This window comes from Magnolia sinica, chromosome 6, assembly GCF_029962835.1.
Source record: "Magnolia sinica isolate HGM2019 chromosome 6, MsV1, whole genome shotgun sequence".
Lineage (NCBI taxonomy): Eukaryota > Viridiplantae > Streptophyta > Magnoliopsida > Magnoliales > Magnoliaceae > Magnolia > Magnolia sinica.
This window is the reverse complement of record NC_080578.1, coordinates 4,367,566-4,387,790: the sequence shown is the minus strand read 5'-3', so window position 1 is coordinate 4,387,790 and position 20,225 is coordinate 4,367,566. Positions and strand designations below refer to the sequence as shown.

The following is a 20,225-nucleotide window of genomic DNA, read 5'->3' as shown; positions in this document are numbered from 1 at the left end:
TCGTGCATGTGCAGCCACCTGATAAATGAATGGGTTGGGAAAATTCAGGTGATAAATAGGGAATTTATCAAAATTTAGGTTGGGCTGGGCAATTAATTTTTTCCAGATTGGGCGTGGGTATGCTGGGTTGGGCCTTGGGTCTTGAGTGCCCAGCCTGGCCCATTGCTAAAATGTAGCCACTCATATTAAGCACAAGGGCATCATATCCCACTTACAGTTGAGGGATGGTGTACATGACTTGTATCTCAGATGCATCTTAACCATGCCCCTAGCTGCCGATTTAGTGGACATATCATAGACGGTGAAAAAGAAAAGGTATAAACATAGGATATCAACAAATGTCAATTAGTTAATAAATTAATCGGAAAGTTTACTAAAAATTACCTACTTAATATAGAATTCAAAGTCCGTACCTTTTTCAAAAAGGTTTTTATTAACCTACCTCATTAATTAATTTAAATAATTAGCATTTGAGAACCTTTAGTTATTTGTTGGGGTTGGTTGTGCCACACGAAGAGGTAAGCGGCTCAAGTGGGCCCCACCATGATATGATGTTTACGTTAAATCCACCCTGACTATTAGGTGCACCCACATTAGGCCTATGACAAAAAATCAGCCCCATCCATGATTCATTCAGGTGAACCATGCTATTGCAAGCAATATATGGGGGCAACCTTTGCTCTGCAAACTGTTTTCCTTGATGTGAGCCACCTAAATCATGGATGGGCATGAAGTTTGGCCCTAGGCATAAATTTTGGTATGATATCTAATAATTAGAGTGGATTTCATATGACCATCATGGTGGTCAAGAGTGGATGTCCTTATCCAAAGTATTTCCTTTGGTCTATTCGAGCTGAATCACAAGTTAGCCTAGGTTTTTTTTTTTATTTTTTTTTATTTTTATAATCCCTGGTCAAATAAAGAATTACACATTGGAGTGGATTTCACATGCACATCATGGTGAGCCAAATAAAGAAAAATCAAGGGTGGCATCACTCTTGCAACGGTTCAAATAAGAAAGATTTAAGAGAATTTTAGGGAACATCGACCCTTGGTTTTTGATGGGTCAACCATGATGTTTATGTGAGATCCATTCTATCCACCATTAGATGTGTAATCCCACATTAGCCCATGGCTAAAAGATCAGGCTCACTTGTCATTTAGGTGCACCACATCAAAGGAAGTTGTTAGAAGGGAGACATCCGCCATTGATTTTTGCATGCTGCATGTGACGATTATATATTTGAAATCCACTCTAACCATTAGATGCCACAACAAAATTTATGCTTGGGTCAAAAACATCGGTCCCATCTATTACTTAAGTGGGCAACACCAAAGGAAACATTTTGGAGGGTAAGGGTTGCCCATTACAATGTTCCAATAATATGGTCCTCTTGAATCACAAATAGGGCTGTTTTTTTGGCCTTGGGCCTAACAAGGGGTGCAGGATTGGGTGGTTAGGGTAGATTTAATATCACACTGGGGCCCACTCGAGCTGCTAGCCTTACTGCCTATTTAGTTTTTATTTTTTCAAATTTCATGGTAATATAATGTAATGTTCTTTTTAAACAAGTTGTAAGACAAAATCAAGAGTTTAATGCATATATAAGAGGAGAGATAAATGTATTTGTGATTATTACAATTTTATATTATAAAATATAAAATCTCAAGCCCTATAACATTTCATGACTAAAATAAATAATGAAAGCAAGTTGTCATTTTAATCAAATATTACTCACATCACCAAAAGAGGAAAGTGAATTATAATTATTGCCTATTTTCTTTTTTAATTAAAGTTATTGGTAAATCAAACAGGTCGTTTGGAAACTAATCGCATCTTTGATTAAGAAATTTAATAAGAAGATACTCCAGTGATAATTACTTAAATTAATAAAAGAGCACATTTGAAACTTTTTGAAAAGGGAATTGGTATGTAAATTTCATACTAAGTAGGTAGTTGTTTTGAAAATTTTATTAATTAATAAATAAATATTAAGTTGGAGTGGCAGTTGGACCCACATTGAATATGGTTCATAGTACATAGACAACAAATGTGTCCATGTGCATCCTAACTTGCTAAGAATATAAATTCTGAATGACATTTAAAGATGCCGAGTAAAAGTCTTATGACAGTGGGGGCCATCAATGGATGTAGTGGCCCACTCTACAGAATTTGCTATTTCACCAAATGGTCATTAATTCAGCCTGACCTCACCAATTGGCATACTCAATTATATATAATTGACAACTCTATGAAAGCCTTTTCTTTTCTTTTTATCAGTTGATAGTGATATGCATGCATTGCATGCTTGATACGTGTATTATTACATTTTAAAAAGGCAATAGATATATAGTTACCATAATTATGACTCCAACCAATTCAGTATGGGTTGGTTTGGATGGTAAGTTTACATACAACCACTTATACCTCCATGTGACTCATCTTGGTTTCTACTTATTCAACCAAGTATGTTTGGTAAACAACGTACTAAAATCTCGGGACTAATGGAAAGTGTAAACTTAGGTTATTAAACCTGGCGTCATAACATAAAGCATCATTGGTACTTTATTTGAAATTTTCATATATAATTACATAGAGCTAACTTTGCATACACACCTAATGACCACCATCTCTTATAAAATTTATGCGAAATCAGGTTTATTAATCCTTAATTCTCTACAGGGCCGATGTAGTGAATTTATAGGAGCTACTGATGATGGGCTCCTTGATCATGCTTTCAATCTCAGCCACAAATCTCTCCATAGCAGGCTGAGGTAAGCAAATTGACACCATAGTTCTATCCTCCCCTTCTGCATTTCTAAACCGTAAATGAAAGCTAGAAATGTCAGGGATGTTGTCGTACACAATCCCCCTGGCTGGCCCACTGTAAACAGCATTTCCCCACCCAAAATCAATGTCCATAAGCGCAAGACGTGTCACATTTGACACAATGTAGGTGCCTGGTACAGTGAAGTGGGGCCGCCCTTTAATCACCATTAGGTCTGCCTGAGACTGTATGAACTCTTGCGTGACGGCAGATTTAGCCTTAATCACTAGTTCTAGTGCATATCCCAATGGATTCTGACATAACTTACTGGCTGGTGAGATCGCCGTCGCCAATACGACGCCGTTCCCGTAGTAGCCTGCTGGCAGGGGTGGCTGGCACTTGGCTCGCACGTCACAGAAGAAGATGTACCTCATTTCCTCATCTGGGGCGGCCCCCACAGCGATGGTGCGGCAGCGCCAGAAGCACGCGCTCAGTAGCTCGAACGTGGAGCACGTGCGGAGGTGATGCGGCACTTGCTTCCTGAGGGCAGATATCTCGGGAGGGCCGAAGAAAAAGCAACGGTGGGCCATTTCATCGAGGGGTGTTATGTTGCCTTTTGTGTCGGTTACTTGGTCGTACTCCCGGTGCATGTGCGTCACACGTGGTGGGTCCCGTGCGCTGAGTAGCTCCCTCCGCCACACGGGCAGAACGGATGGGGCCCGCGCCCCTTGTGCAAGCTCGGCCACCGCTGACATGAATTGTACAAACCCAGCCCCGTCGCTCATGGTGTGGTTGAGCCTGCCGGCAATGATGAAACCCCCACACGTGAGACGAGTCACCTGCATGTGTGTCCAAGGCGTTAGCAGGAATAAATAACAACGTTAGATTACTTTGAATTAATAACGTTAGCAACGATTTTTGACATGGGACGGTATGGTACATGACACCTTTTCACCCTAGATTGTAACTTAAAATAATGATCTGAACCGTTAATGTTCTTAACTCTATTTCACGAGGGCCTCTCCCAATAGATTGCTTACTATACAACCTCACTTTTAACGTATGCAGCTTCTTTAGGCTTACCATGATTTATGCATTAAATCCAGACTGTCCAGTAACTTTTAAAGATCATTCTAGATCATCAACCTAAAATTGAGGTACATCAAAAGCTCAAATGGACCACACGATAGAAAGAAGCGGGGATTAAAAGACTACCGTTGAAACCTTCCTATTGGGCCAATGTGAGGTTTATTTTCCATCTAACTTCTTCGTTATGTCACACAGACCTGGATGAAGTGGAAAAAGAAAAAACAAATATCAGCTTCATCAGAGCCTCCCTGGCCCCAAAAGTTTTCAATGGTAGGCATCTAATTCTCATGGTTTTCTATAGTGTGTCTCACTTAAGCCTTGGATCTTACTTGTTTTTGGTCTCATGCACTAAAATGGTATGAAAAAATAGATGGTCAGTGTAGATTAGATATACACATCATGATTGATGGGGTCACAGAAGTTCCACATGTCAAAACTTTATGTGGTCGCGCAGGACCAACATAATTTATTATAATTTCTTCACATGTTAAATTTACGTAGCCCCACCATTATGTATTTCTTAGATCTAAATTGTCCATCCATTTTTAAAGACATGCACTGAAAAACAAGACATATCTAAAGCTAAAGTGGACCGCACTAAAGGAAAGATTAGGAATCGATGTTTCTGTTGAAAACTTTTTGAGCCACGAAAGGCTTTGACCAAGATGATATTTATGTTTTACCTTCACCCAAGTATGGTACGAGTGACTTTTTTTTGTTTTTTTATTTTTTTATTTTTTACACACGAACCCCCTCCCTCATAGTGAGATTTCACGGTATTCGAATCCTTGACCCACCAGAGCAAGAGTAAGAACCTTATGAACATGTTAGATGGAGAATAAGCCTCCTAGTTAGCACTAGGAAGGTTTCAACCGTAGTTTATTAAATTCCCGTTGCTTTCCTTAAGAGTGATTTACTTGAGCTATAGATGTACTTAACTTCTGGGCTCATATTTTAGAATTATCTGATAATTTTGATGCACAGACCTAGCAAAAAAAATCACGTTAAAAGTTGTGTTGTATGGCAGGTAATCTTTTTGGAAGAGAGAAATTAGGCGTATTTCCATAGCTGAGTAATCGAAAATAATGAAGTGGACCAATAAGAAGCGATGGCACTGGAATTTCCTGTGCCTTCACCTAAGACTATCCGTGTAATTGTTTTTTCAATTTTATGTTCAAGGAAACGATCCCTGCGGGTGATGAGTATCAAGATCTTTCACGTGATAGAAACGTCTTCCACGTGAAACGGTTTCCAACCAGCACAAGTGGCATAGCTGGTTCAGTAATCCTGAATGTTGATCACTGCGCTTCACCACGGATCATGGATGGACCATGCCTCAAAGTTACAGGATAATCCTAATATTTCAACTGGTGACCAGCCAATGTCCCAATGCAACTGAGAAAAAGGGCCACGGATTAGACGGCGAGGATTATACAACCTAATAACCTGAATTAAAAGCAAAGGGCAGTTGATGATTTCTCCCGTTCCAGGGACGTCGTAGAGCAGCTTCTCCAAACATGGGAAGGGAGGATGGAGTTCATCCCCAAACTGCTTGAGGCTGACATCGGCATCAGCCTCAATGAACACCAGGCCTTCACCGGTGCACTCCACTGTGAGCTTACGGCCGGGCCCTTCTCTAATTCTACCGGCAAATGGGTAGTAGAAAACGAGCGCCTTCGCTATAGCATCCCTGATCACCCCTGCTGGGTCCCGCCCTCTCATTGAAGGATTGTTGCGGTAGAACTGTATGGCAGGCAGCTGGAAACGGAGGCATTCTTGATCATCGATGTCAGAGAGGAGTCTGAATTCATGGGGTGTTGGCTTAGCAGGAGAAACTAGCACAGGCTTGCCCCTTGTGACAGAGAAGACTAGATCAGAAGAGGCCATTGGAGGAAGGAAGAAAGTGATAGAAGAGGTTTGGGTGCAATGGGATGAAGTCTGACTGCATGGGCTTATATAGAAGCAGGCAGGTTCTTCCTTAGCACGTCTTTAACGTTGGTGAAGGTGACGTGAAAATGAGGTGCTCTCTCTCTCTCTCTCTCTCTCTCTCTCTCTCTCTCTCTCTCTCTCTAGGTAATTGATACTTTTTATGTTGTGGCCAATAAGTCATGATATACGTCCATGAATAGATTTCTCTCTTTTCTTGGATCTATGAAGCAAGGGTATTGTTTTAGATTGCGAATCCTCTGTTTCCAGCGCACCCTGGCTCCACTTATTCTGGAATTTAATTGGTCTACGTCATTTGTGCTGACATCAGCACAACACTTTAAAGAAATAATGACCAGTTCACAAAATACTGCTCAATTAAGAAGAAAGGTTACGTTTCCCATGGCTGATTCAAGAACGCGTTGCTGCCACACGCTTGTGCATTTCGGAGGAAATTCACGCGCAAGGATGCTGGTTGGGACCCACCGCTATGATTTTGAGAAATCCACTCCGTCCATCAATTTTACGAGCACATTTCATGAAAAGAAACCAAAATTCAGTAAGATTCCAAACTCAAGTGGGTAAATAGTGCTTTTCAGCCATAAAAGTTTCGTATCAGCCTAAATTTGTTGTGTTTTAACTTCATCCAAGCCGGAATAACCTTATAAGTGGTTTGGATGACATTAAAACATCAAGATGGAGCCCAGAGGGGTTTCAACGGTAGGAGTTTCTTTCCCTAATTTTAGTGCCTGGTTCCAAAAATGAATCATATAAAATGTTCAAATGGACCACACCACAGAAACAGTTGATTTGAACGTCTACTGTTGAAAATTTCTTAGGAGCAACAGAAGTTTTGGATCAAGCTTATATTTGTGTTTACTGTTCATCCATGTCTTTATGATCTCATGAACAGGTTAGATGAGAAATAAACATCATTGTGGGGCCTAGTAAGGTTTCAACGGTGGAAATCATTATACCCACTGTTTCGTGTGGTATGATCCACTTGTTCTTTGGATATGCCTCAATTTTGGAATCAACCTCTTAAATTAGATGAAAAAAACGGATGGATGGCATGGATAGTCCATATACATTCAAGGTGGGCCCAACTGAGTTTACTCAGTAAGATAAGAGCGTACTGAGTAACTCAGTAGGCAATCCGATTTTGGTGACGTTGGTGGGACCTGATCGTGGCCCACCTCAATGTTTGCTTTACATATCTACACCTTCCATCCGGTGATTTTTTATTTTTTATTTTACATTAATTCTCCACAAAATAAAGAAGATACCTCTTAGGTGGACCACATCACAGGAAACAGTGGTCACCGAACGACCACCAAGGAAAACTTCCTAATGTCCACGACTATATTTATTTGTCGAGATTTGCGTCTGTTTCATTTTTCCTCCATTCCTTAAAATAAGCCGGCAAAACAAATATATAACATGAATATACGCAACATACATCAAAGTGTGCCTCATGATAATGTCCTGCTCACATCCTGGTACATGGCGTTACAAAAAGCTGCATTACTTTTTCAAGACCAGATTGCATGGTGTAGCAAGCAGCACCCACGTGGGGTGTTACTTACTAATACACAATCTCCATTGGCACACCATGACAGATGTGTCTTATCCGTGGTGTCCATCCATTTTTTCACCTCATATCAGGGCATGATCCCTAAAATGAGGTAGATCCAAATCTCAAGTGGATCACACCGAAGCAATAGTCATTGAAAGCTCATCATTAAAAACTTTCTAAGGCCCACCTTAATGTTTATTTGCCATCCAACCTCTTGATAAAGTCACAGAATCATGGATGAAGAGAAAATACAAATATCAGCTTGATCCAAACTTTTGTAGAGCCACCCAGAAGTTTTTAATGGTGGGCATCCAATCACTAGATTCTTGTGGGTGGTCTACTTGAGATCTAGATCTATCTCAATTTTGTGCTCATGCACTAAAATGATCCATAAAAATGGATGGACAACATGAATAATATGCATACATGATGGTAGGACCTACAAAGTTTTTCCAGTAGCACGCAACCGTCCATGGTTCATGCTGCCCTAGGCAATCTAAGTACCATCCCTAAGAGCCACTTGCAATAGCAAATGGTTAATTGGTGTATCAAGTTGGACTCAATGTGATATTTATGTAAAATAAACTCCAACCACTAGGTTTTTGACCCATGTTAGGCCATGGGTCCAAAAATCAATTCCATTTATCATTCACGTTGACTTGGATATAATGTAAAGGGCTCTGCCAAACTATTTCCATTGGTGTGGCCCAAGTGATTCATGTCTAGTTACAATTTTTAAAGCACAGGCCTCTCTCTCTTTTTTTTCGCAATTTAGTGGTTGGAGTGAATTTCGTACAAGTATCATGGTGAACCCTTTAAAAATCAAGGGTATACATCTCTCTCCCAACCATTTCCCTTAGTGCAGCACACGAGAATCACATATCATTATGATTTTTTGTCTTTATGCCCAATGTTGGGGACAAAAAATACAAGTCCGCAGACTCGGACTTAATGCCTCGGGTCACCAAAGGACGTGTCAAATCCGAGGCATGATTCGCTAAACCGAGACAAAGGTTGAGTCGGTTCGGACGACTCATCAGCATTCCGGGCATGCGTCGGGCGGACCACCTTACCAGACCGACCATCGCAAGATCAAGCCTCATCCCGGATATCTTGGGATAAGATCTCCGATCCCGAAGCTCACGGGATCGGATGAAGGCTCGAGATGGGCACGATCCTATCTCCGTGATACCAGGAGAAGATCCCGCGCACAATATCAGGAAGAGAATCCTCGTGCAATTAAATGCCTCAACAGCTATAAAAGAGGGACCTCTGTCACCTTGAGAGGTACGAAAAGAATTCTCTCTAAAAACTCCTCAATACACTTAGACCCAGAATCCAGGCCTGACTTTGGCATCGGAGGGTCCCCTGCTCAAGCCAGGGTCTCCTTTGTCCTCTCTCTGTGCAGGTATACAAAGGTCTAAGAGGACGAACCGGATATTTTCATCAACAGCTTGGCGTCGTCTGTGGGAACCGTACGAAAAAGCCATCTCATATCTCTATATTGATTTCAATGGTAATGACTAGAAGGACGGTCCCAGAGGAAGATTTGAATGAGATTGAAGGGCCGGTGGGTCCAGTCCCCGCAGCCCAGAACCCACCTAACAACCGCCAACGAGGAGCGACCAGGACAAGCAACAATCAGCGGGGTCGCGACGATGGACGGTTGGATAAGGAGGTTCAAGAAATCCGGTCTGATATGAATATGATGAAGCAGATGCTGGAACGAATGTATCAGCAACAAATGCAGCCGCTCCCGCATCCTCAAGGGGAGACAACACAACACTGCGGGGGTTGATCCTCAACCTTCCGCGCCGCAGTCCTTCCGGCCGAGCCAACCCCAAGGCGGATCGGAACCATCTCCCGCAGTCGGCCAACGCTTCCCTACCCCGACCGATCTTCGGCACGGGATAGAGCGAAGAAGGCGCAATCGCCCATCCATGGAAGGCACGGCAGAGAGCAGTGAACCTTGGAAAGCCGATATTCAAAATTTTAAAAGAGAAGTGCGGGAAGAGATGGCGAAAGAGATGGCGGACATGAAGCACGGCCGGAATGTATATTCAACCGGGTCCGAAGCGAAGGCGTCCCCCTTTGTGGACTCGGTACTGAAGGCCCGGTTGCCTGAGAGGTTTCGATTACCTCAAATCACTCCTTTCACAGGCAACCCGACCGAGCATATTGAATGCTTCACAACCTATATGGAGCTCCACGATGCCCGGATCAGAATGTGTCGGGCCTTTTCTCTTACATTGACCGATTAGACTGTGGTTCAAACAGTTGAAACCAAAGTCCATCAGTTCATTCGCTGAGCTGAGCGACGCCTTCCTCACCAACTTCATCGGCGGAAAGAAGAAATTGAAGCCCCCTGCACATCTGAACAACGTAGTTCAAAAGCAGGGAGAGCTACTGAAAGATTATATCAAGCGTTTTTATTTCGATTCAGGTTTGAAAACATTCAGAAGAAACGGCTCTCAATGCACTCATGCAAGGAGTTAGAGATAAGCCATTCTTGGCATCTCTAGACAAAACTCCGCCCGACACTTTGGCAGAATTTATGGCACGGTCGGATAAGTATGCAAACGCCGAAGAAACGCGAATCCTGCGTGAAACTAAAACTCTGGCCAAAGAGTCGGCCAAAAAGGAAGCCGACTCGGCCGGAGGAAGGAAACGCAAGGATGATCAAGCTCGTGATGAGCGAAGGTCAGGCAAACGGCCGGATCGAAGATTTTCCACATATAGTCCCCTGAACAAGACTCAGGAAGAGGTATTGATGGAAATAAAAAACGAAGGCTTTGTTAACTGGCCCAGTAAGCTCAGGAGTAATCCTAATCGGCGGGACAAGGATAAATACTGCCATTATCACCGTGATCACGGGCATAACACAAGTGATTGCCGTCACCTAAAAGAAGAGATCGAACGACTCATAAAAGACGGCCGACTCAGAGAACATATGGTAAGAGCTGGGGCAGCTGAGGCACGCCCGACCGAGAGTCAGCCTATGGAAGAAATCCGGACGATTATCGGCGGTCCACAAGGTGGGGGCGACTCAAACAATGCACGAAGGAATCATGCAAGAAAACTTAGTCAGCCTCAGTCCGAGCTCATGATTATAGATCGGCCACCAAAGGAAAAAAAAAGGAAAGATATTGCATATCGTTCACTGAGGAAGACGCCCGAGGTATCCATCACCCTCACGATGATGCGTTGATCGTCACCCTGGCGATCGCTAACCGAAAAGTGTTCCGAATACTCGTCGATACGGGATCATCTGCAGACGTGTTGTTTACTCGGGCGTTCGACAAAATGGGGATCGAACGATCCACGTTACGCCCAGTTCGGACCCCGTTGATCGGTTTTTCCGGAGGACAAGTACTGCCCGAAGGGACTGTCTCATTACCACTCACCGCTGGTAGTGCCCCACATCAGACGACGATGATGGTTGACTTCCTGGTCGTCGATCAACCCTCAGTATACAACGCAATACTCGGCCGACCTTCATTGAGTCTCCTCCAGGCCGTGGTATCCACATACCATCTTTCAATGAAATTCCCGACCGAGTCGGGAGTCGGAATTGTCAAAGGAGACCAGCAAGATGCGAGGCGATGTTACATGATAGCTGTAAAAGGAGCCGCCGACAAAAGTCCGACCAACATATTAACGATCGAATCATTGGACCCTCGGGGCGAGAATTATGAACGAGGACAGCCGGTCGAAGATCTTGTCTCGGTCCCCTTGGTCGAGACGGATGGATCCAAGACGGTACGAATTGGCTCGTCTCTGCAGTCCCCTTTGAAAGAAAAGCTGATAGCCCTGCTCCGTAGGTACGCCGACGTATTTGCCTGGAGTCATGAAGATATGCCCGGAATCGACCCCTCTGTGGTGACTCACCGACTCAACGTCGATCCGTCGTATCGACCGATCCGACAGAAGCGACGACCGCTCGGCCCTGAACGATACGCCATCATTGAAAAAGAAGTCAACAAACTCCTCCAGGCTAATTTCATAGAAGAAATACACTATCCAGAGTGGGTCGCGAATGTCGTGCTTGTAAAGAAATCCAACGGGAAGTGGCGAGTCTGTATTGACTATACCGACTTAAATAAAGCCTGCCCCAAGGATAGCTTTCCTCTACTTAGATAGTAGATAGTACAGCCGGACATGAGCTCCTTAGCTTCATGGATGCATATTCAGGGTATAATCAAATTGTAATGCATCAAACAGATAAATCAAAAACTACCTTTGTCACCGACAAAGGCCTTTATTGTTACCGAGTGATGCCATTTGGTTTGAAGAATGCCGGCGCAACTTATCAAAGGTTAGTTAACAAAATCTTTGCTCGGCTTATAGGCCAAACCATGGAAGTATACATCGACGACATGCTCGTCAAAAGCATACACGCGGCAGATCATGTGAATGATTTGGAAGAAATGTTTCTAATCCTACAGAGTTTCGGATGAAGCTAAATCCGAGTAAATGTGCTTTTGGGTTGCTCCGGAAGATTCCTCGGTTTCTTAGTCATCAATGAGGAATAGAGGCAAACCCCGAGAAGATAAAGGCTTTGATTGATATGGAATCCCCAAAACCATTAAGGACATCCAAAGGTTGGCCGGACGAGTCGCAGCACTTAAGTTCCTGTCCAGAGCCACGGATAAATGTCTCCCTTTCTTCAAACAATTGAAAGGAAGGCAAACGATGGGTTGGACGGAAGAATGTGAAGCGGCGTTCCAACAGTTAAAATCATATCTCGGTTCTCCACCTCTCTTAACAAAACCCGAGTCAGGGGAGTCCCTACTCCTTTACCTAGCAGTATCCGAGGCAGCAGTCAGCTCGGCTTTGATACGAGAATTCGGAGGAAAGCAACTGCCGGTGTATTACGTCAGCAAAGCGTTACTGCCAGCAGAAACGAGATACCCAAGCTTGGAAAAAGTCGCCTTGGCTTTAATAACTTCCTCTCGCCGACTCAGGCCGTATTTCCATGCCCATACCATCATCGTGATGACCGATCTTCCGCTTCGCCAGGTATTGCAGAAACCAGAGGCTTCTGGCCGACTCACTAAATGGGCTATCGAGCTGAGTGAGTTTGATATTCAATACAGACCAAAGGCAGCAATCAAAGGGCAAGCCGTAGCTGATTTTATCGCTGAGGGGACGCCTCCGACCGAACTCTCAATAAACGATACGCCGAAGGACGGTGCAGTTCCGACATCAACCGCTCCCCCTTGCCCTATTCCATGGAAACTGTATGTCGACGGTTCTTCCAACTCGAAGGCCAGTGGGGCTGGGGTTGTGCTGGAAACTCCCGATAATACCTATATACAGTATGCCTTACGACTTGGATTCCAAGCGTCGAACAATACGGCAGAATACGAAGCATTGTTACTCGGCCTCCGACTCGCCGCTAGTATGGGAGTTACGCACCTAAGCGTTTTCAGCGACTCTCAGTTGGTTGTTAATCAAGTTACCGGTGTATACCAAACACGGAAAGACCAATTAAGAGCATACATGGAGAAAGCGAAAGAACTTGTCAATGGATTTCAGCTCTGTCGTGTCACTCGGATCCCTCGTACAGAAAACAGCAAAGCCGATTTATTAGCAAAGCTCACCTCCGCCGATGAAGATGATATACCCAGGTCCGTCCCTATCGAATACGTCGACAAGCCGAGTGTAAATGAACCAATTGGCGAGGCCGTCAACACAATCGACTCGGGACCATCCTGGATCGATCCAATCCGCCACTACCTTGACAAGGGAGAGCTGCCTAAAGATCGTGCCGAGGCTCGACGAGTTAAGATCCGAGCCTCTCGTTACACCATACTCAACGGAACCCTTTATAAGAAAGGCTACTACGCTCCGTTGCTGCGGTGCCTCAAACCCAGTGAGGCGAACTATGTATTACGTGAAATCCATGAAGGAATCTGCGGAAACCACTCTGGAGGGCGATCTCTCGCCTACAAGGTCCTACGACAGGGATATTACTGGCCCACTATCCAACATGACGCTCGCAAGCTCGTTCAAAAATGCGACAAATGTCAACGGTTCGCGGCAATTCCGAGGCAAGCACCCGAGGCACTGACACCGATGACTGGTCCCTGGCCTTTCGCACAGTGGGGCGTCGACATTATAGGACCGCTCCCTATGGGAAAAGGTCAGACCAAGTTTGCTGTGGTAGCAGTGGACTATTTCACGAAGTGGGCCGAGGCAGAACCATTAGCTAAAATAACCGAGCGGAAGATCACCGAGTTTGTATGGAAAAACATTATCTGCCGATTCGGAGTACCCCGTACCATTGTTACAGACAATGGAAGGCAATTTGATAATAGGAGCTTTCGCGAGATGTGCGACAACCTCGGAATCAGAAACGTTTATTCTTCACCTCATCATCCTCAAACCAACGGACAAGTTGAGGCGGTTAACAAGATTATCAAGCAACATCTTCGGACCAAGCTTGGCCAGCCAAAGGAGCATGGGCCGAAGAGTTCCCGAAAATTCTTTGGGCTTACCGAACTACAACCCGAACGGCCACAGGAGACTAGCTTATGGCTCGGAAGCCGTCACTCCCATTGAAATCGGATTACCTTCGGCTCGAATCACCTCATTCAATGCAGAAGAGAATGAAGAACTCCTTGCACTCGGACTCGACCTTCTGGACGAACAAAGGGAAGTGGCGCGGCTGCGCACGGAGGCGCGGCAACGACAAGTGGCTCGGTTCTACAATACCCGAGTTAAGATTAGAAGGTTTCGAATGGGAGATATGGTTCTCCGGAAAGTATTTTCCAACACCAAGGAATTTGGGTCGGGTACGCTGGGACCCAATTGGGAAGGACCCTATATCGTCTCGGGCACCATCCGACCAGAAACATCGGCTAGAAGACCTAAACGGACAACCATTGCCTCACCCTTGGAACGCTGAACACCTCAAGGTCTACTATCCTTAGCTCGGTACTCAATGTTTAAAGACTCTGAACTAAGAAAGATTAAAGCCAAGTCAAATGAATAAAGCTAAGCATTTTTCTTTCATTCATCAAAACACATACAAATACAATGTGTGAATACATCAAAGTGAATAGAAAGAAAAAATCAAAGGGCCCTGGTAACTGTCCTCATGCACCGGCCTCGTCCCCAGCAGCAGTGTCTTCAGCAGCGGCGTCCGGGTTCTCGGATTCCGAGGCTGCTCCACCCTCGATTTCTGAAAGGTCAAGGTCAGGAAAAGATTTCTTTATATCCTTGACGCATTCCAGATATCCGCTTTGGAACAAGCGGTCCCTCTCGTCCTCGAACTCCGCCGACTCAAGGAAAGCTTGGACGGCTTGGTCCCTGGCCTTCTCAGCCTCCCAAATCTTCTCGTCGGCCTCTGAATATGCTCCAGAGCCTCAAGCTTAGCCCGAGCTAAGTCATCTGCCACGAAGCATGAACCGCGAGAACTCGCCGGTTCTCTTCTTCAGCTTCGGAGAGCAGAGCTAGTACCCGAGCAACCTCTGCTTTCGCTTCATCCAAGGCTCTTACGGAGGAAGCCGCCTGCTCCCGCATCTTCGGCGGCCTTCCGGCAAGGGCCGCCCGCCCTGTCGGGGACGCCGACCCGGATTTCGGCCTCCTCGCGTCCCCCTTCGGCCTCCGTGTAGCCGATGAGTCGAGGATAGCTCCTTGCCGGCCTTAATAGCAAGGAGCGAGTTCAAAAAGCACCCTTTCTGCATGGCCGACGGTTTGCGATGACGGAGCGTTGTAGAGCCTCACGAACTCTCTTTCGCCCCGTGGGCTAAGGCCCAAGGAACCATCCCCGATACCACTGGCTGCACGGCCCTTTCTGGTTCGTCTCCTCCCCTCGGAGGATGCGGTCCTCGTCTCACCTTCCCCTATGGAAGACGCGGCTAGTCTCTTCCTTCTGTCTCGGAACATCCGTCTCAACGTGTACCGAGTCGGGTGCCGCCGGAGGTTCCGACCGCGTCCGCCTCTTCCGCCCTTTCTTCCGGGTCGGGGAATTACAACGACGGAAGGGGCAGAAGAGCTCACTGGCTCTTTCTCCTTCCGCACCACCCTTTGTCTCTTCGGCGGCAGCTCCGACAGAAGAACCGATCGCGGAGGAGCCTTCAACTTCGTGAACCGCCCTAAGGGGAGGACGAGCTCCGGTCATCTGAAGGAGCCGGTTCGTGAACAATCCTGAGATTGGGACGGGCCTTGGGCAGATCTATATAAAAAAAAACGAAGTAAGTTAGGGAAAATTCGGAAAATCAGGAAGATACATTTTCAATTACCTGTGACTTCCAAGTCTAGACCTGCAAGATGAAGGCGTTATGTAAAAGCACCTTCCAAGACCTATCTCCGGATCCAACGTCCTCAACTCTTTGATCCGAGCCGAGGCAGGGGTGCCGAGCTTCGGCCGCTTCTTCATATCTACCAGACACAAGCCCGTCAGACTCGGAATATTACAAAAAATGAAAAAGGGCGAGAGAGAGAAGACCCAAGTCACCTCTCTGGAATGTCCGAGGAACACGAGCCTCGCAAGACCCGGACTCATCCGTCTCCCCGCGACCACATGCCCAAAACCAACGCCTCTCCAATGTTTGTTGGAAGTGGGAGGGTCGGTTATAGGGAACCGCCTCCGCCCCGCCAAGCGCAAGACGTAGAAGCCGGGTAGTTGGATTCACTCGCACTTGCAGTGTGGAGAAATTGTCCGACGATGGCGGTGGCTGTTCCATCTCAGCCCACAACACCGCACACCCGAATAAGTTCCTCCACCCATTTGGGACTATCTGCCCCGGGGCAATCTGAATGCGAGACAAAACTCCCCGGACGATGGCCTGAAGGGGCAGACGCAAGCCGCATTGCATTGACACTTGGTAAATCGCGACCGCCCCAGCAGGAGGGTGATCCGGCAAGTCATTCGGACGGGGGAGATAGGTGATGACCGACTCGGGGATGTGATACCCGATTCGGATTCTGTCTAAGTCCGCCTCAGTTAAAACTGAGGGAACCGGACCGCTTAAATCTTCCCCCGATCCTTCTCCTTCGGACTCGGCGTGCGCCGATTCATCGACAGGAACTGGATCAGAGGTTCCCTCGGCAATCAACATTTCATCCTCTTCCTCCTCATCTTCCTCCATGCCCCTTGGAAAGTTAGGCCTTCCCGGGCGGGTTAATAAAGACGACCCACCACGAGAAGGAACAACGGAAGCAGGGCGCTCCGCCGGAGCTTCAGTGACTCTCTCAGATAGAAAAGCAGCGTTGGCATCCACTGCTATCTCCGTCAGTAAGGAAGGCGATTCCGCAACATTCCAAAAACGTTGCGCTTCGCCTTCGTCTCCGGAAGCTCCCCCCTGGGGACTTCGAGAACCCCTATCCGCCATTATTATCTAATAAAGAGGAAGGAGAAACTCACCGGAGGGAGTAAGGAAAACGGAAATGGCGGAAGGAAGCGCTGATGGTTAAGAGAGAGGAAAGGAAGAAGATGAAAGATTGAGAAGGCTCCAAAGGGAATGAAAAGTAGGAATGGCAATAGAAGTTCAAAATGCGGGACCCCCACAAATTTATAAGATTGCCATACGGCGAAAGTAATTAATGGGGAAATGATTCGACGCCTGCATCGATTCCCCCACTCGACACGTGGCGCTCGTCGACTGACGACAATAATGCCCTTGCTACGTGTCCAACCCTCATTGGCGGGATGAGCGATTTGACGGCTGACGGCGCATGCGATGTCAGGAACCGAACTGCCTCCCGTCAAAGGCGACACGGAACGCATTAAATGACTACTTACTGTCTCGGACTGGGTTGTGAACCGACTCAAAACGCGCTACTCCTAAGTGTCACATGAAACACACGGAGTAGGGGGGCTTACTGTTGGGGACAAAAAATACAAGTCCGCAGACTCGGACTTAATGCCTCGGGTCACCAAAGGATGTGTCAAATCCGAGGCATGATTCGCTAAACCGAGACAAAGGTTGAGTCGGTTCGGACGACTCATCAGCATTCCGGGCATGCGTCGGGCGGACCACCTTACCAGATCGACCATCGCAAGATCAAGCCTCATCCCGGATATCTTGGGATAAGATCTCCGACCCCGAAGCTCACGGGATCGGATGAAGGCTCCAGATGGGCACGATCCAATCTCCGTGATACTTGGAGAAGATCCCGCGCACAATATCAGGAAGAGAATCCTCGTGCGATTAAATGCCCCAGCAGCTATAAAAGAGGGACCCCTGTCACCTTGAGAGGTACGAAAAGAATTCTCTCTAAAAACTCCTCAATACACTTAGACCCAGAATCCAGGCCTGACTTTGGCATCGGAGGGTCCCCTGCTCAAGCCAGGGTCTCCTTTGTCCTCTCTCTGTGGCACACAAGAAACACATATCAATATTATTTTTTGTCTTTATGCCCAATATGAGACTTAATAACAAATGGTCATAGTGGATCTTATAAAAACATTATGGTGGGCCTTAGTTCAATCAGTCAATTCCTTTCAAGCCTATTGTTGGAGCTCCTAGTTCGAACCTAGACTCATAAATATCCCGCTGAGCTAAATCCCAACTAGGTTACAAGATAAAACGATAAAGTTTCACTAGACAAAGTGACAGGGTTACTGGACAAGGTGATAAGATTCCATTAGACAAAGTGACAGGATTCTGCAAGACAAACTGACGAGGTTGCTGGATAAAATGATGGGGTTTCATTAAATAAAGTGATGATGTTACACTAGACGAAGTGATAGGATTATGGGATATAGTGATAGAGTTCTACTAGACAAAGGGACGGAGTTTCCAGATAAAATAATGTGGTTCCATTAGACAAAATGATGGAGTCTTACTTGACAAAGTGACATGATTTATTTGACAAAGCGACATGATTCATTAGACAAAGTAATGGAGTTGTTGGACAGTTACAAGATTATACTAGACAAAGTGATGAAATTGTGAGATAAAGTGGCGTGGTTGTGTTAAACAAAGTGATGGGGGAGGTTGTAGAAAATGGTGGGCCCCATGGTGATCAGTAGACCCATCCGATCCATCCAGAAGCATTAGATCTAAAGATGGGACCATACTGTTGTCAGACTTTTAAAGTCTTCAATCGTTTGGGGCTGCTTAACCGGTCGAGAGGCTGGCTCGACTAGTCGAGGGTCCACTCGACCGGTCGAGCACCACTCGACTCAAAGTCCAGCGTGCTATTTATTTGGGTGTCCGGGGCACTTAACCGGTCGAGGGGATGGCTTGACCGGTCGAGGGAGTACCCAGATTCTTGCACGGATTTAGTGCGGACTGCGTAAAATTAAAGCAGTTTTGCAAGGGTGCGTGTAACGCCCTAGAAATCGGGGGCTGTGCATACACTTGGCTCCCGAGTTCCCGGAGTCACTTATAACCGATTTTCATTACTATGCATTTAATTCAATTTAAATGCGTAGCCTGAAATTTCTTGGAACATGAAGCACAACCACACAAATCTACTGAAATGAAAAGATCAAATATATACAGGTCCAAAAGAATGTAAATGGGTCGCACAAGGCGTCGCCCAACAAAATCAGAAGAAAAGAATGCCATGTCCCAAAGAATATAAAGCTGAGCCCACGACTCAGCGATCTAAGCTCCACCCGTTAAGCCGATGGAGAGCCGCCCATCAACGGAAAGTAGGACGGCTCATCCTCTTCGTCTAAGCTCGCGTCGACAGGCTCTTCGAACTCATCGTCACGTGCAGTTATGGAAGAGTCTGGTTGGTGTTTTAAAACACCGTCCCAGAGTGGGAGTGAGTGATCAACTCGGTGGGTGCTATTAGTCTTAAGTTGCAACAAGCATCAGTTCTAGTAAGAATTTAATGAAAAACAATCATTCACAAATACCTAACTAATCTTATTAATGCACATGCATAGTAGATGATATGATGTATGCCCTCACCACAACTCTCCCTCGAGCGACTCCGTCTAACGATCGCATATGTCAACACTCCCTCAGAGCGACCTCGACTGCCGAGTCGCCAACCTAGCTAATGCCGTGCAATGATGATGTTAACCGGGTTCTTAGTTAAGTCCATTCATCCAGCAGATTTGGGAATCTGATACACCCCACGTATCAAATGCCCTGAACTAGTTGCGAGGCCAAGACCCCCCAACGTGTGAGGCCAAGACCCCGCGATCCTTGATCCCGTCGGGTTCCCCGTCCCCGACTTCAAGCACACGGGGAGTGCTGAGAGAAAGGGATCGCTCGCGGTCACTACGGGGAGGCGCGTCACCCCAGCGTAGGCCGACAGCTCGGACACAGTGTCCCATTCCACCATGCCCGGCTCACGAGACTGTGGATCAATATTCCATCCGGTATCGATGGGCTACAACGGTGGTAGGGTGTTCCAGATTCCATACATAAGTGATCAAACATGGTTAACAAACAGGGTTGGACAGTAAATAGGCCAAACCGCACGAGTCAGGCGAGCATGCGATGAACGACATCGGGTACAAGGGACCCATGTAGTCGAACTACTGCCGCCCGTACACATTCGACCAAATCCTTGGGTTTAGCCTCAAGGCGGTTCTACCAACGGAACCACCTTCGTTCTCCTCATGTTCCCGACCAACCAAGGGTCCAATGTTAATTCATAATATACTAACCATCAATATTACCAACTAGCACAATAGTATCATGTTTGCATACATCACAACATACGGTTCAATTATTCCTAACAAGCATGCTACAACAATATGAACAAGGTGCATGTGAGTGGTGTAGGTTAGGGAGGAAGTTAAGCACTTCCTACACCTCAAGGGATCAAATACACAAGAGTAGTGAATCATGCACACCATGAAGCAACACATGTGAGAAAAAAAAATCAAACAAACATGAGCATGTAATCATCCATATACTAGATTATGAGAGGTAAGATTTAACATCAAG

General features: G+C 46.0%; 1 protein-coding gene across 1 annotated transcript; it reads right to left on the bottom strand.

Annotated features, from left to right (window-relative positions):
- Nucleotides 1–2,543: 2,543 nt before the first annotated feature.
- Nucleotides 2,544–5,807, bottom strand: LOC131248002 (benzyl alcohol O-benzoyltransferase-like). Its single transcript, XM_058248031.1, has 2 exons — nucleotides 5,304–5,807; nucleotides 2,544–3,607 (listed from the first exon to the last, which is right to left on the bottom strand). Exons 1-2 carry the CDS (start codon nucleotides 5,742–5,744, stop codon nucleotides 2,678–2,680), a joined length of 1,371 nt encoding a protein of 456 aa, XP_058104014.1. The 5' UTR covers nucleotides 5,745–5,807; the 3' UTR covers nucleotides 2,544–2,677.
- Between the last annotated feature and the right edge of the window lie 14,418 nt (nucleotides 5,808–20,225).

Coding starts and splice junctions, on each gene's coding strand:
- LOC131248002 (XM_058248031.1), bottom strand. CDS start 5,744: ATGGCCTCTTCTGATCTAGTCTTCTCTGTCACAAGGGGCAAGCCTGTG. Junction 3,608..5,303: donor GCCCTTTGCTTTTAATTCAG/GTTATTAGGTTG, acceptor ACACACATGCAG/GTGACTCGTCTCACGTGTGG.